At 47.2% G+C, this 14579-nt stretch overlaps 6 protein-coding genes across 6 annotated transcripts; 3 read left to right on the plus strand and 3 right to left on the minus strand.

The window, feature by feature from the left end:
* Positions 1 to 1649, plus strand: F4807DRAFT_408819 (uncharacterized protein). The gene is made up of 3 exons (XM_047996477.1): positions 1 to 462; positions 517 to 565; positions 806 to 1649. Exons 1-3 carry the CDS (start codon positions 364 to 366, stop codon positions 1288 to 1290), a joined length of 633 nt encoding a protein of 210 aa, XP_047858238.1. The 5' UTR covers positions 1 to 363; the 3' UTR covers positions 1291 to 1649.
* Positions 1650 to 2455: 806 nt separating this feature from the next.
* On the plus strand, positions 2456 to 3528 carry F4807DRAFT_408820 (uncharacterized protein). The gene is made up of 3 exons (XM_047996478.1): positions 2456 to 2627; positions 2688 to 2977; positions 3050 to 3528. The coding sequence occupies exons 1-3, from the start codon at positions 2585 to 2587 to the stop codon at positions 3401 to 3403; spliced, it is 687 nt and encodes a 228-aa protein (XP_047858239.1). The 5' UTR covers positions 2456 to 2584; the 3' UTR covers positions 3404 to 3528.
* Positions 3529 to 4858: 1330 nt separating this feature from the next.
* Positions 4859 to 7149, plus strand: F4807DRAFT_408823 (stomatin-like protein). Its single transcript, XM_047996479.1, has 3 exons — positions 4859 to 5767; positions 5826 to 6032; positions 6109 to 7149. The coding sequence occupies exons 1-3, from the start codon at positions 5587 to 5589 to the stop codon at positions 6753 to 6755; spliced, it is 1035 nt and encodes a 344-aa protein (XP_047858240.1). The 5' UTR covers positions 4859 to 5586; the 3' UTR covers positions 6756 to 7149.
* A 184-nt stretch (positions 7150 to 7333) lies between these two features.
* F4807DRAFT_456268 (ATP-dependent rRNA helicase spb4) lies at positions 7334 to 9338 on the minus strand (the record flags this gene model as incomplete). The annotated part of the gene is made up of 2 exons (XM_048000856.1): positions 7334 to 9103; positions 9162 to 9338. 2 exons carry the CDS (start codon positions 9336 to 9338, stop codon positions 7334 to 7336), a joined length of 1947 nt encoding a protein of 648 aa, XP_047858241.1.
* A 466-nt stretch (positions 9339 to 9804) lies between these two features.
* Positions 9805 to 11078, minus strand: F4807DRAFT_198127 (amidohydrolase 2). The gene has a single exon (XM_047993776.1). It carries the CDS (start codon positions 10906 to 10908, stop codon positions 9910 to 9912), a length of 999 nt encoding a protein of 332 aa, XP_047858242.1. The 5' UTR covers positions 10909 to 11078; the 3' UTR covers positions 9805 to 9909.
* A 1116-nt stretch (positions 11079 to 12194) lies between these two features.
* Positions 12195 to 14227, minus strand: F4807DRAFT_469573 (cytochrome P450; the record flags this gene model as incomplete). The annotated part of the gene is made up of 5 exons (XM_048002719.1): positions 12195 to 12800; positions 12867 to 13499; positions 13552 to 13711; positions 13800 to 13925; positions 13982 to 14227. The coding sequence occupies 5 exons, from the start codon at positions 14225 to 14227 to the stop codon at positions 12382 to 12384; spliced, it is 1584 nt and encodes a 527-aa protein (XP_047858243.1). The 3' UTR covers positions 12195 to 12381.
* Between the last annotated feature and the right edge of the window lie 352 nt (positions 14228 to 14579).

The raw sequence follows: 14579 nt of genomic DNA on the forward strand, positions 1-14579 counted from the left end.
AACGTCCCATCATTGGTGACCTCTAAGTGCGGCGCTCATGCCCTACTCCCCACCGCGAGAGCAATCGTCCGGCCATTGGCTCCCCCACACGCCTGTCTGTAAAGGTAGTATACATGCAAGAACCGGCGGTGACTGACGAGCCTCTATACTGATCCAATATAATACTTTCAAATTGTTGTAAACATCTATAAATCTCGTTGCAGTGTTGCAAAATGCTTTTCCTTTTCCTATTTACTCAAGCATTAAGCTTTATATGCGATTTAGTTTGTATAACCAATTCCGCAAAGCCGTTCGTTAGGTATTGCTTTCCCTTCAAAATCTACAGCCACCTAATTATTAATATACCACTACGAAATCGTTACGATGAACCGCAGCACCATAATGTCAATTATGACAATATGGACCACGGCTATTCTGTTCGTCTTATTATTGCAGATTGACAGTGCTTTAGCCCGCCCTTTAGTCGGTTTATGTCCCATCCTCGATGATCTGCTAATTATAGCTAATATATCGTAGTATGCCGCTACTAGCACTACAACATATCCTCTACGCCCAACAAGCTTAGGTCAGCATATACAATTTCTTTTTTCTCCTGTGAACTATTTTAATTCTAGCAGTCATCATGCCAAAGGACCTCTCAGACAAGTGTCATGTTATTACCTCTTCATAGTGAGTGAGTTGAGTTCGTGAACATTATCATTTTCAAAAATTACCATTGTTGTCTTCAAGGCCCCGTCGTCTTCAAAATATTTGGACGCGCTTCAATCTTTCCTTAGCTTTGTGGGGCACTGACGTTTATCTCTAGTCAACACAGCAGGCTGGCCAACTAGGATTTCCCAAAACAACGATGCTTCAGAGATATTAGCCATAAAAACATACCCTCTAACCATCACTGGAACCGCTTTGACTGCATTGAGCCTCTGTCTCTCTATTATCACTACTCTCATCGCGATCATTGACCTCCGACTCAAAATAAAAGACCGCACTGAATTACGCAGACAGAGGATCATAGGAGCACCACGAAATCCTATCAATGATGAAGCTAGCAGAGAAGCTCGAGATGCGCTCGCACTGCCTCACCAGATTGAAAATACGAGTGATCGTCATGAACTAGAACTTGCGGTTCTTCCAACTACTCCGAAGGTTGACAAGGTCTCGACTCCGCTACCCATGCCTGCTGAAAGGCCTTCTAGCATTTGTCGTGCTGAACCACAGAGTTATGATCATGGAGCTGAAAGACCGAGGCTGCGACGCTTGAAGTCTCGAGAAGATTTAAGATCGATTATGTGACAATGGTAATTTTTGTTCTGTGCCGAGGTATAACTCTGAATATTAGATATTTAGTGAGGTTTGAATTTAGCCTTGAGATGTTTGGTCTAGAAGACCCGCGAATGGAAGTTCTTGGGGCAATGTGGATTGAGATCTAGGCTTGTATACAGTGATTCAGGATAGAGGCTTGGAGTTCCTGGTGCAACCACGTCGTCGTTACCACATTTGCATGGTGGAATCTAGTATAGGGGTGGAATATAGAAATCGGCGAGCTTGTATGAGAAATCCTCTTCTAAGAAATTATCCTATGCAATGGTCTATGGAAATGAGTACCGCTGAAAGAACTACGTTTATTAAACCCTCTGAAAGGATTTAGAACTCACTCCATAAAAGGTAAAAATTATATTCTAGAAAGACATGAAACCCTCATAAATTAATGGCGTTCATGTAATTAGTTCTTCTTGTAGGTCAATCCCACCCATTTAAGATTTATACTCCACAAAATAACATTTAAGACCCGTGAACAAGTTACACTCCAAGCAATCATAAGTAGGAATATTAGATGGAAGCAAAGCCAGCATCGAAATGTGATTTGACATGGTATCTTCACATGAAGCCCGCCTTGTTTACCATAAATATTGCTTCGTATCTCCAATGACAATTATTGCGGTGGAGACTAAGATATCTCACCATGCCATGAGGTTCCCTTATACTAATATTAATGTCTAATAGATACCTGATACCGTTTATAACTTACCTATCTCCTTGACTGGCACAAGACTACAATTTCCACAAAACCAGTAACACATAATTGTGTATTGGCGATAGCGCAGGCCAGTTAAACTTGTAAGTGTTGAGGCTCTTACAGTGATCTTCAGAGGGGTCTAACAACCAGAAGTAAGCTTCTGTGGGTGCCAGTGGAGCTCAGGGGCTACTAGCAGTGCAATTACTAATTGTAGGTAGTGGAGTTGTAAGTCTTATGCTGACTATGTAGTCGAGGAGATAGACTATCATCCATACCAGATAATACATATTAGCTTTGTAGTCGAATTTAATCATTCCCCAAGAGTTGGTTCTGCTAACCTTCTCTTTATGCTTATTTAGTTATCGAGGCTGATCTGGTTCTAAAGCTGGGTACGGACATTTCGGCTATAAGAATTAGTCCGACCGTATTAAGGGATGAGCTCAGCCAACAACTTGGAAAGCTCTGAACATCAAACCCCTTACTTTTCGAAACATTGGAATGGAATGAGCAACATACATCTCCATCAAACATCTCAATTAGATTTCGGATGACGAGGATGTTTGCGTCACCATGGCGCCCCAGCAGAAGTTCCAAATTACATCTGGTAGTAAAGGTTAGACTCTCATTCACTGACCACACTCAATATATCGTCATTTAACCAGTCTCTGCATAGAATACATCAACAGGACCATTCAAGTATTAACGCCTGCCTTCCAAAACGACCCGGTCTTCGCATGGCTCCTACACAATTATCCCCTGTCTAAACACCAGTCTGTTCTCGCAAAGCTTTTCCGGGCTTTCTTCACTCAGGCCTCGCTTAATAAAGCGATATTTATCGAGGTAGACGACTTTTCCTGTTGCAGCGTTCTCATACCACCAGGAGCGAGTCTTGATAATCCGCGGACCCTGTTGAGAGCAGGACTGATCCCAGCCCTTTTTACTATAGGCCCGGGATCATTTAAGGTATACTATCTCACTTTATTTATTCATTAGGTAATTAACCGTACGCCACGCGACTAACCAAAGCCTTCCCAGCGGTCTATGTTTGAGTACTCCAGCGGCGCTGAGCCTATGATAGAAAAGGCCTTGACCAAGGAGGAGCAGAAGAACCACTGGTATGTCTTCATTATGGGGACAGCAGTGGACCGTCGTCGACAAGGCTTTGCGAGCTCGTTACTTGTACACATGCAAGAACGTGCCACAAGTGACGGGCGACCTCTATGGCTCGAGGCTACCACACCAAATTCTCGAAACCTTTATTCTAAACATGGCTTCGTGACTGTCGGCGAAGTAGTTCTAGGGAAAGGCAAAGTCGGTCCTGACGGCTTGGCGAGAAAAGGTGGGCAGGGGATTACGATTTGGTCCATGTACTGGAGACCCTCAAGTTAGAAGATATCTAACTGGGTAGTGTCTGATACCCTCATTGAGTGGATGTAGTGAACCGCTATAATACGCGTCTATAGATATTGGTTCGTCAGTGGACTGATGATTAGGTACTTTTCCGCTTCTCCCTACCTCCTTATTGAGATGATATGTTTATCAAAATGGAAATGCGACCAAAACCCCAGTAAACTGAGTACACTATGCCTAGCTGAATATCTAGGATCCACCCCAGCCCTAGAGTGGGTTCATCGTAAAAGCCGGTGCTTAGCCAAGACTTTATGAACTGGTTCCAATGCCAAGCGAGGTGGATCAAATAACGAGGCTGATCGGTGGGTTAGGTATGTGTTAGGGGTGGCGTAGTTCTATTCCATCAATGACTGTTACCTATGTTGGTAAAGATGAGCCCATTGGGCAATGCCACGGTGATTCTTGCAAGCCTCAAGATCAAGCGGCACAGATATAACGAATGTCTTAAGAATTTTTGTCACCGATAGTGAAAACTTGACGTCACGTTCGAATAGGAAGGATTCCAGAAGCCTTCTCTACCTACACAGTGCTAGAAAAGATCTGAATACCTAGGTAGTAGAATTGAGTCGAACCTGAGACAAGATTGCGCATCCTAACAGCCTAAATACCTTCTAAGGGATAGAGATTGTGGTAGTTTCGAATATTGAGACCTTTATTCATATACAGATCGACGAGATCTATTCGGTGGCTGAAACACATTCGCCGTTGTGAGGCCGCGATGTCTTTGACGAATCGGGGTTTTGATTTTCTTCTATTTTTCAGTCAAAAATGCCTCTCAAAACGCCTTTCGAATCAAACTTCTAGGTTTATTCGAAGCGAGTTGCTCAATCTAGCAGTTCGTGAGACTGCAGCGTAAACGTGGTTCGTGTGTAGGTGAGTTGCTATTATATCATAGAAACCGGGCGTCGCAAAGGGTAGGATTGGGAATTTGAATTGAGGCAGTGCTAGAGTCACGTTCACTACCTAGCTGGCAAAGAAAGCCTGCAGATTCAGGGAAGACTGATTCTGATAATTGGATAGAAATATTCAGTTCTCCATTGATTGGAGGTTTGAAGGTGTATCGAAATGTCTGTATTTATTTCTTAATATGTTAAGACATGACTGATGTATTAACTTGAGATAGGTACTTGATGAACAGCAATACGTAGTAAGTAATAGAAACGAGGCATCACCAATGGCTACATTGGGACAATATGTAGAACGGTGGTATTGGTTGTTGGAGTCAGCAATTGTGGGAATCTTTCCAGAAGTAGTCAAATACACTAAGCGTGGCCTGCAAATCGGGTTGTATCTTCCGGCCCTTAAAGAGACGGAATTCGGCACGTGGTAGTGCTGCGATCTAGTTTCTAGGCTTAGCTAAAATATGCACCTACCTGGCACGCTCGAATACTACGCGTAGGATTTCTCTTAGCTCCGTAAGAAACTAGCCCGGCATTGCCTCAGTGGATCTTACGATGTTGAGCTGCTGACCTGGAAACTGAAAACGTGATTGTCGATAGCCGTATCCGCATCCCGTATTTTAGCGGCTGAATTGAATCGCTTCGAATCTATGATGTTGATCTCAAGATTCTTTGACAAATACAGTACGTATCTCGAAATATAAAGACTTGAACATTAAATAGATCCATTGTCTCCTGCTGTTGTTCTCGCCTCTTTGCCCCTTCCCATTACCCCGTGTAGCTTCCCCAACTTTTCGACAAAAGTACCACTTTCCATTCGCTGGTGGTTCCACAACATTAACTCCTCACTGTGTTACAAATCGACCCAACCAATCAGACAATTCCCCAAACCCTACCTAGGTGTCATTCAGAACTTACATGTAGCTACCCCAGCAACGACTTCACAATTCAGCTAAAGGTACGTCGCACAGCCTCTGATTAACGTGACATCATCCCTCCCATTTCCTTTTACAGACGAATCAATAAAAAAACCTAATACACATCTCAAACCACCTAGACCATCTAGTCTAATACATACATATGTATGTATTCTCCGCCTGATTCGTATCGTCTTGTTTCTTCTTTCTCCAACTCTCAAACTTGAACTCATCCTTAATCGCATTATCGTTTTTTAACATCTGGGAATAGTGATACGTCTTCTCGAGAAGACTTAATTCGACTACCTAATCTAACTCATATCTCGAATCCTAGAGTGCTATCATCATGTCCGATCCTTCTAGGAACAAGGCCGTCGACCAGTCCAATGGATCTAGCTCTAGTCAAGCTGCTTTCAGACCGCAGCCGAACATGACTGTTGAGCGTCCCAAGCAGGAGGATCTCCAGGCGAGCTATGCGTCTATCGTCGGAAACGATGCCAACCCAAAGGGCTGGTATGGAAGCATGAGTACGATTCAATGCGATCACTAATAATATCCCTGTATTCGTGTTAATCTTGTTCATAGTTAACGCTTTCGGTTCTTGTATGGGTACACTTGGAGCCATCCCTTGCGTCATCTGCTGCCCCAATCCCTATAAGCAAGTGCACCAGGGCAATGTAGGACTTGTTACAAAATTCGGCAAGTTCTATAAGGCCGTCGACCCCGGTTTAGTCAAGATCAACCCTCTTTCTGAGCGACTTGTCCAAGTCGATGTCAAGATCCAGATTGTCGGTATGTATATTCTTCTCCTGAAAACCAAGCGGCAACAGAATAGGATCAGTTCTAATCAAACATGCGCAACCTTCAGAGGTCCCTAGACAAGTTTGTATGACCAAGGACAATGTCACGGTTGACTTAACATCTGTTATCTACTATCACATCACCTCACCGCACAAGGCCGCGTTCGGCATCGCCAATGTGCGACAGGCCCTTATTGAACGCACACAGACGACCCTCCGTCATGTTGTTGGCGCGCGTGTCCTTCAGGACGTCATCGAGCGCCGCGAGGAGATCGCATCGAGCATTCGCGAAATCATTGAAGATGTCGCCGGCGGCTGGGGTGTGCAGGTCGAGTCTATGTTGATCAAGGATATCGTCTTCAGCCAAGAGCTCCAAGGGTCGCTATCGATGGCCGCGCAGAGCAAGCGTATCGGAGAGAGCAAGATCATTGCGGCCAAGGCCGAGGTTGAGAGCGCCAAGTTGATGCGCCAGGCCGCCGACATCCTATCATCCGCACCGGCCATGCAGATCAGATACTTGGAGGCGATGCAGGCTATGGCCAAGTCAGCCAACTCCAAGGTTATCTTTCTGCCCGCCCACAACCAGACTATGAGTGGCCTCAATGAAGCTATCCAATCAGGCAAGCCGTACGAAATCGGCGAGTCGAGTGGGTCTCAAGCCGGCGATTCAGGCTTTAACCAGGCAGTGAATGCCCATGTCATCGAGAATATCTAAGGGAATAATCTCTCTCTAGTTTCGATGTTACCTTGACTGTCAAGGTTGCAACTTGTACTTTTACGTGTTGACTTTGGTTGGAACATGACCGCAATGACGGATATGACCCGGTTGGACAAACGCGGAGATGAAAAAGCTGTGCTGGTTTCGAACCAAGCAAAGGCCACAATACTTGAAAATAACGAAAATACGTGTCTGGTATTAATCAGAGGTCCGTGAGATGGAACTGGCTGGGCGAGGCAGGGCGTAATTCGATACCCGTTAAGGATACCCAAGATCATTCGCTTGATACCGCAATTCTGTTTCTATGGTCTCATACCCACAAACCTCGAGATATTTTTTACTGGGATTGGGGATTAATAGGTAGTTTAATGTTGAGATGAATTTTCCTGAGCTTCTACTGTTGATTATGTTGACTGCGCAATCCGCAATGCTCTGAAATAGTGGGCATTCGTACATTACCTAAATCTTTTCTCTCATAACATACTCGGAAAGGAACAGTAAGAGGGCACCAATTATTCTCCTTCACTTCCATCTCATATTAAATGGGTATATATCTATAACCTTCTCCCTTCTCTCTAATCAAACCCCGAAAACTCATCACCTCCTCCTTCCCCAGCATCAGAAGCGCTAGCAGCAGCATATTTCTCCCTATTCCTCCTCCTCACCTCCTCCAGCAAACTCTCGAGATCCCTCTCCTTAGCCTTCTCCTCCTCGCTAAGCCCCTGCTTCCGTCCCGCCTCGCGCTTGCGCCTCTTCTTATCGCGGCGCTGCGCCCTCAGCTCCTCTTTCTCGTGCTTCCCGCTCCACGCCTCCGCATTGCGCCTCTTCTTCGCCTTGTGCGCCTCCGCGCCGTTATCATCTCCCCCCGCTTCCCCTTCCCCGCTTTCCTTCTTCTCGATGTACTCCCGTAGCGCGGTTAACCGCAGCTTCTCGCGGTCCTTCTTCGCGTAGGAATACGCATCCCAGTCCATCTCGACGCCGAGGAACTTGTCGCCGGCGAATTTCTTCAGTTCCGGCATCTTCGGCAGCCGCAGCAGGCCCCACGCGAGCCCTAGGTCCGTCCAGTCCTGGGCGCCGACGCGGAAGATGGAGCTCGCCGCGTGCTTGCTGTAGCTGCGGACCCAGCTGACGAACGCCTTCTGCGCCTTGTCGTGCAGCGCGCGGTCCGCGCGCACCGCGGCCCGTATCTTCTCGGCCGTGTCGCGCGCCTCCGACTCCGCGACGATGATGCGCGGGAAGGGGAGCGGCGCGATGGGCGTCTTGCGCACGTCCAGGAACGCGACGTAGTCCTCTTCGTTGGGTTGAAGGAATACGACGCTTAGACCGCGGCGGCCGGCACGGCCTGCGCGGCCGCACCGGTGGAGGAAGGATTTCGGGTCGGAGGGCGGGTCGATTTGTACTACGAGGTCTACTTGAGGGAAGTCGAGGCCGCGGGCCGCGACGTCGGTTGTGAGGAGAATGGAGGGCTGGGCTGAGGTGAGGAACTTGTTGAAGTTCTTTTCCCGCACCTTGGCGTCGAATTTACCGTGTAAGGGTACGAGGTCGAAACCTGATGGTAGAAGGACGGGTAGGATGTGCGAGAAGTAGTCGACGGCGGCGCAGGTACTGAGGAACACGATGCTCTTCTGCGGCCGAGGGTCGAGTTTTTCGAGGAGTTGGACCAGGCTTGGCAACTTGTGGCTGGCGGGCGTGGTTAGATAGCACATCTGCAGACTTGCGGGAGTCCGCCGCTCTTCGATGATACCCCCGGTCTTAAGGCTCTTTACTTTCACGGCAACTTTGACGGGGTTCCGCAGACCCACTCTTATGATTTCGCCCACGGCCTCGCTGACGCTGGCGCTGAAGAGCCCCGTCCTCCGTTGTTTCGGTAGCCGTGACAGGATTTTCTGCAGATCCGCCTTGAAACCTAGGTCCAAGAGCCTGTCGGCCTCGTCGAGGACTAAGACTTCGAAGGAGGATTGCGGGCAATGCACATGCGGCGATGAGAGCAGCTCCACTAGCCGACCCGGGGTGGATATAAGGATATTCGGCGACGCGCGTAGGAAGAAACTTAGGTCCTGCGCCGTCGTCGTGGTGCTACCACCCGAAAGCAGCTGTGGTACAACCACGGGAGTACTGGTCTCCGGCCGCTTTTCCTCGCCTGAGAGGAATGGGAGCAGGTCGGCGGACGCGGGGTGAAATGCGATAAGCGACGTTAAGGCGCCGTGGATCTGGCCCGCGAGTTCTTTCGTGGGCGCAACGACGATAGCGGCGACATGGTGCCGTTTTGTGGGTTCATCCTGGCGTAGGATTCTATGGACGAGGGGGAGGAGGAACGAGAGAGTTTTCCCGCTTCCTGTTACTGCCTGTTACTCCCTTTTTAGTAAATATCTTATAATCATTCGGAAATTGGCGTCTTCATACTTCGACAACTACATCCTTATTCCCCCCTCCAAAGAGAGGCCATACGCTGGCCTGGACGGGAGTGGCTCGGGCAAAGCCCATACTCGAAACGGCGTCGAGAATCCATTCTGCCAGCGGCGGCGTTAAAGCGTCCCAGGCCCGGGGATCCTTTTTCGGAGTCTTAGATTCTGGCGCCATCGTTCAATGCGCCGGCGCATACAGTTTACTAAGAATTGTCGGATGAAGCTTTATGCATGGGAAATTTTTGGAGACGTTCAGCGTTCAAGCCAAAAATTGTTATCTTATCAGTGAATAATCTTATCTTAGCGGGGTATTACTAAAGTATCACAGCGAAAATGATTATCCTTTTAAAGGGCCTTATATAATAATTTTTCGATGCTTTAAAAGCATATCATCTCTTTAGTAATCCGTAATTTGCATTTTATACCGACTAATCATCTTCATAGAGACCACGAATTCCGGATCATCTAACATAATTTGGTCTAAATTGGATAATGTCAGAGCGAAAATGAGACTACAACTTCACCTCTTGTATTAACGCCGCCGCACTGGAGCAAGTGTTTCGAGATCAACTCCAATCGTAATACTTGTTGGAATTACGATACTTTAGCCGTTGTTACTACATGTTACTATCTTGCTATAGTCTTACGTAAGGCAAATTATCGCTTCTTATTGGCTAATCGAGGACTAGGTATGTTGGGAACGTGCTTAGGGCCCGACGCTGTAATACCGAAAAAGGACCAGGGACTCAAAATTTCTTGAGCTCGAAGTTTAACTTGAACAGGTTTTTAGCATTCCCAAATGCAAAGTTGTCCAAGTCTTCCTTCGACAACGTTCTTTTCTCCGCGAGTTCTTGGAGATACTTCCACCCCTGAATGTTTTTGCTAAAAGGGGTATCGATGCTATACATGATCCGATCCTTCTTTGTTACCTTCAGGAGCATCTCGAGGGCTCTCACGCTGAACATGCCGCTTGAGGTCACCCATATGTTCTGATCCCAGACATCATAGAGGCTACGTCCGCCCTCGCTTTTCCGGTATCTACTCAGCAGTTCACTCGCTCTATCAATCATCATAGGAATCATCTCGCCCATATGACCGATGATGATTTTCACGTTGGGGAAGCGATCGAAGAGGCCGGCTGAAAAGAGCTTGAGAATGTGCAGTCCAACGTCCTCGTGCCAACCCCAAGCAGCTGTCGATAACCCCAGCGCGACGTCAGCGGCATAATTGCCGCCATATCTTTCTTCTACGAAGGTCTCCGGGGGTGGTCCCGGATGGATGTAAATCGGAACATCAAGACGTTCGGCCATCTCAAAGACGGGCCAGAAGCGTTCGTTGTCGAAATGGGTCATGTCGTCGAGATGACTGTCGATCAAAACACCCTGAAAGCCCAATTCCTTGACAACTCGTTCTAGTTCCCTAGCCGCCTCTTCCGGATGTGCCATTGGGAGGGCAGCGAAACCACCAAAACGAGTGGGGTTCTTCTTGATCGCTTCGGCCATCTCGTCGTTCGCTTTTTGGCAGGCTTCGGGCCTGTCATTGCCCGTGCCCGGCAAGTGAGACATGATCTGGTAAGATATGTGACCCTCGTCCATAGTCGCGAGGCGGCCGGTTGAGTGGTCTTCCGCCTCTTCTAGGCATTTTGGGAATACCTTGAAGGTATCGCGAAAGAACGGCTTATCCGCTCCCAGAGATGGGAATGCAGCGTGCTCTTCAAGTGCAATTGAAAACGAAGGCGGAAGCATTTCGTACTGTTGTTACTCTCAGTGAGAGAAGATGTTGAATCTATGAGTTGCTGCGATTTTAAGTGTGGTGTATGGAAACGAAGATGCACGTTTATAGACAGCAAGCTCGCGTCGCGGAAGGGAAACGAGTGCCGACTTTTCTGCATCAACGCCACAATGTCTCAAGGGGTTCGTATATACGATCTCCGATCGAGTTGTTGGCAGGCGGAGATAAAGTGAAACTATCGGGAACGCGAGCCGCCGACTTGAGATGGTTCGGGCAATGTTCCACTTAAACATCGACATCATGAGTCCTTTCTGACGATTTGTACCCACCAACGTATCATCCTTCATCGCGTCAATCACCACCATATTAAGGGTAACCGTACCACCTTTAAGCATTGTTCATAATCAAAAACTAGCAGAGCAATTAGAAATGAATTCACCGCGGCACACAATGAACTAAACAGCGAGACCTCTTGCCTTGATGAAATATCAATTATATAAAGGAAATCACCACTTGACGGTGAATATTGAGAGATCATAGACGCAAGCTTTCAGCCCTTTACTTGCCTACCGAGATTATAGTAGTTTCTTGACTACCTATCCGTTGACTAGGCATTGACAAAATTGAAGAGGAAAGATTCTGTTTCATGAATCCAGGGGCGCTCCCAACCAACCAAAATTCAACTTCTATCGGTGTGGGTGGTTAGCTATGTATGCTTCGCCCCATTATACATCTTAAACACTGCTCGCAGACGACTTCGACCAAAAGAATATAGACAGGTCATGTTGTATTAGGACTAAGTACCAATGGGCTTTCTCTCAATGAATCGAGCCTCTGACGAGACGAGCCCCAATCCTGTCGGATGTAGAACGACTTGCCCTCCAAGGGACTTTGCTTCTGACAGTTGAATATGGCAAGTCGGACGGGCACGTTGGTAAATCAGGATACGTCTTTGTACTCCCTTAGTATTCTTCTATAAATATAACCACTAATTTTCATGTGTCGTTTGAGAGCATGAGTCACATGGAAGCCGGTAGAATCTGGGTGCAGCTTTGACTTATATACCCTAAAAACAATTCAAATCCCAGCCGACTCCCTAGTGGATGACTTGAGGCCAGAGAAAACCTCCTCCTGACCGAGGATTGCGTACCAAGTGGTGGAGTGGTTCTTTCGAGCGACCACGCTCGACACCTCAGCAAACCCAACAGGTTTTTCGTAGGTCTTGTATTCGACTCAGGACTGAGCTTTTTTTGACGTTTTATATTACCGATATTTTTCTTCCTTATATCTCTCTGTCTGTCCCCAGCTTCTGATATTTTCATATTTCAGCTGTATCCCTCCGTATCAATTAATTCCTTTATACATTTTTATGCCTCAACCCCCTAACTCTTTTCCCTCGCACTGCATCATGTTGACTTCTTCTCTACCCGCCCCTTTATTATACGAGCAACCTTGCCACAATGAGATGTAGTAACTCTTTACGAATATTACCTCTGTCTGAGTCTCATCATAACTCGGCCCTCGGGATCCGGGAAAACATTTTCGTCGGCGTACATATTGACAGGCCGGGACTTGCCATCCGGGAACTTGAATTCGAATTGATGGATAAGTCGGGCGAGGATGAGTTTGATTTCGCCCACGGCAAAGGCTCGCCCTGGGCAAGCTAACTTTCCATAGCCAAACGATACGTTATCTGTGTTGGTCTGCCCCGCCAGGTGTTTATTCATGTTGTCTGCGGAAGAATGGCGCTTTCGGTAGCTTCTCATAGGGTCGAAGAGCTCCGGTTCGGGAGTTACGGCCGGGTCATTCAGATGGTGATGGCCAGCCCAGGAGATTCTAGATCCGGCGGGAATATACGTCCCATCTTTCAGCGTGAGAGTCTCCAGAGCGACTCTTTGGGGTCCAACTATTTGGAATGATGTTAGTTAGAATTCAAAAGATTATCCTGTTTCAAAAGTGGTTGATGACTTACGCAAGATAGGTGGGTTGAACCTCTGGCTCTCAATGAAGAAGCTGTCAAGCTTTTCCAGACGCGAAAGCCAATCTTTTGCTCCGCATCTTAACCCTGATTCGATGGGCCCTAGTTCATCCGTAATCTGACTGATTTCTTCTCTCAGAATGGGAAACCACTCAGGCCAGGCACAAAGATCGAAGAGGATATTTGCAACCGCTATTGACGTTGTGTGGATGCTAGCTAGGGTCAATATAGCCTGTCGCACCGACATGTTCTCAGGAACATTCTCCTTCTCGTCGCCGTGGTCCATCATCCAATTCAAGAGCGTGTCATCTTCGTCTACCTGTTCTCCCATGGCCCGTTTCCGAGCGGCAGCTCTATGCATATCCATAAGCGGCCTGATTATTCTTTCCGCAGTTTTGAGATTCCGGTTGATCCTGTATCGTGCTGGGATGAGATGAGCAATAACGGGATGAGTGTAAGGCGGGAACATCCTCAGAGTGAAAGCTGCTGTGAACATATCGATTGAGAAGTCTATCGAAAGATTCAACCACTCCACGTCTCTACAAGCAGGGTAGCCCATGAACACTTTGGCTGACATCCGGGCCACGAGCATCCTCATCACCTGCTGAATGTTGACTTCTTGCCATTCTATTATATATCAGCTTACTCTATATCATTAGGGGTGCGAATAGTAGATTACCCTTAGAGTGGGGGATTTCAATCTCCCATGCATAGTCTAGTTCTTCTTTGGCAATATCTAAGTACTTAGGAAGCTCGGGGATGAGTTTGTTCTGGATAACCCGGAAATGGAGATTGGATTCGGTCATTATGGTTGTGTGTGTCCATTTGTGACCAAGGTTCTATGCAGTCAGTTCAAAATAACTGGTCAGGCATAAACCTAGGTACTAGGTATTAAAGGAGTTTTTGTGGAAGGGGCTCGGAACTTACATCTACTTGTGCCTTTACTGCACTCAGTTGAGTTGGTGGGACGAGACGCAGTTCGCTCAGGTATTTGTTAGGCAACACCGTAATATCAACGTCGAAACGTCTGACTACGAATGGTCTATGTTTGAACTTAGAGCGGTCAGCTAGATACCTAGGAAAGCAAACAATGTAGGCTTCAAAGTTACTTTACGATATCCGGCTGCAATGATATCACGAGCGCCGAAGGTGAATCTAGATTGCGTCAGAAGGCCTGGCTCCCACCACCAGTGACTGCCGAACGTTGGCGCCCCGCGGACTTTCGGTTTTCGATGTTGAGATAGCAGCAAAGAGAGCCAGAGACCTGCTAGCAGGATGCCAATGATTTTGGCATAACCTGAAGAGGATATAAACCCTTGTAGATGGATCAGCTGGCCCATTTCACTATTTGCCATGGTGTTTAAAAATGCCAAGTATCAGACCAAGTACCTAGGAATGGTGCTCTGTCAAAGATAGATTCCTAAGTTATGCGGTCGAATTCGCAGGGCCCAATTCTGAGCGCTGAGGTTCACTAGGTACCCAAGTACTGTTTACGTTGAACTTCGCTCTCAGATTCAACTCTTGGACACGTTTCCAAACTACTTCTGTTCTCGTCGGACCCCAGATTAGTATGATATCGCTTCCAACAGTTGTGCCCCTGTTTGAGACCTCAAATAATAATGTGCGGGTGCACAAGAATCGGACGTCTACATTGGGACGGCCGACGGATTTCCCGATGTATTCGTGCCGTGAGATAACATACCAACC

Source organism: Annulohypoxylon truncatum (genome assembly GCF_022578515.1).
Source record: "Annulohypoxylon truncatum strain CBS 140777 unplaced genomic scaffold F4807scaffold_3, whole genome shotgun sequence".
NCBI classification, from domain to species: Eukaryota; Fungi; Ascomycota; class Sordariomycetes; order Xylariales; family Hypoxylaceae; genus Annulohypoxylon; species Annulohypoxylon truncatum.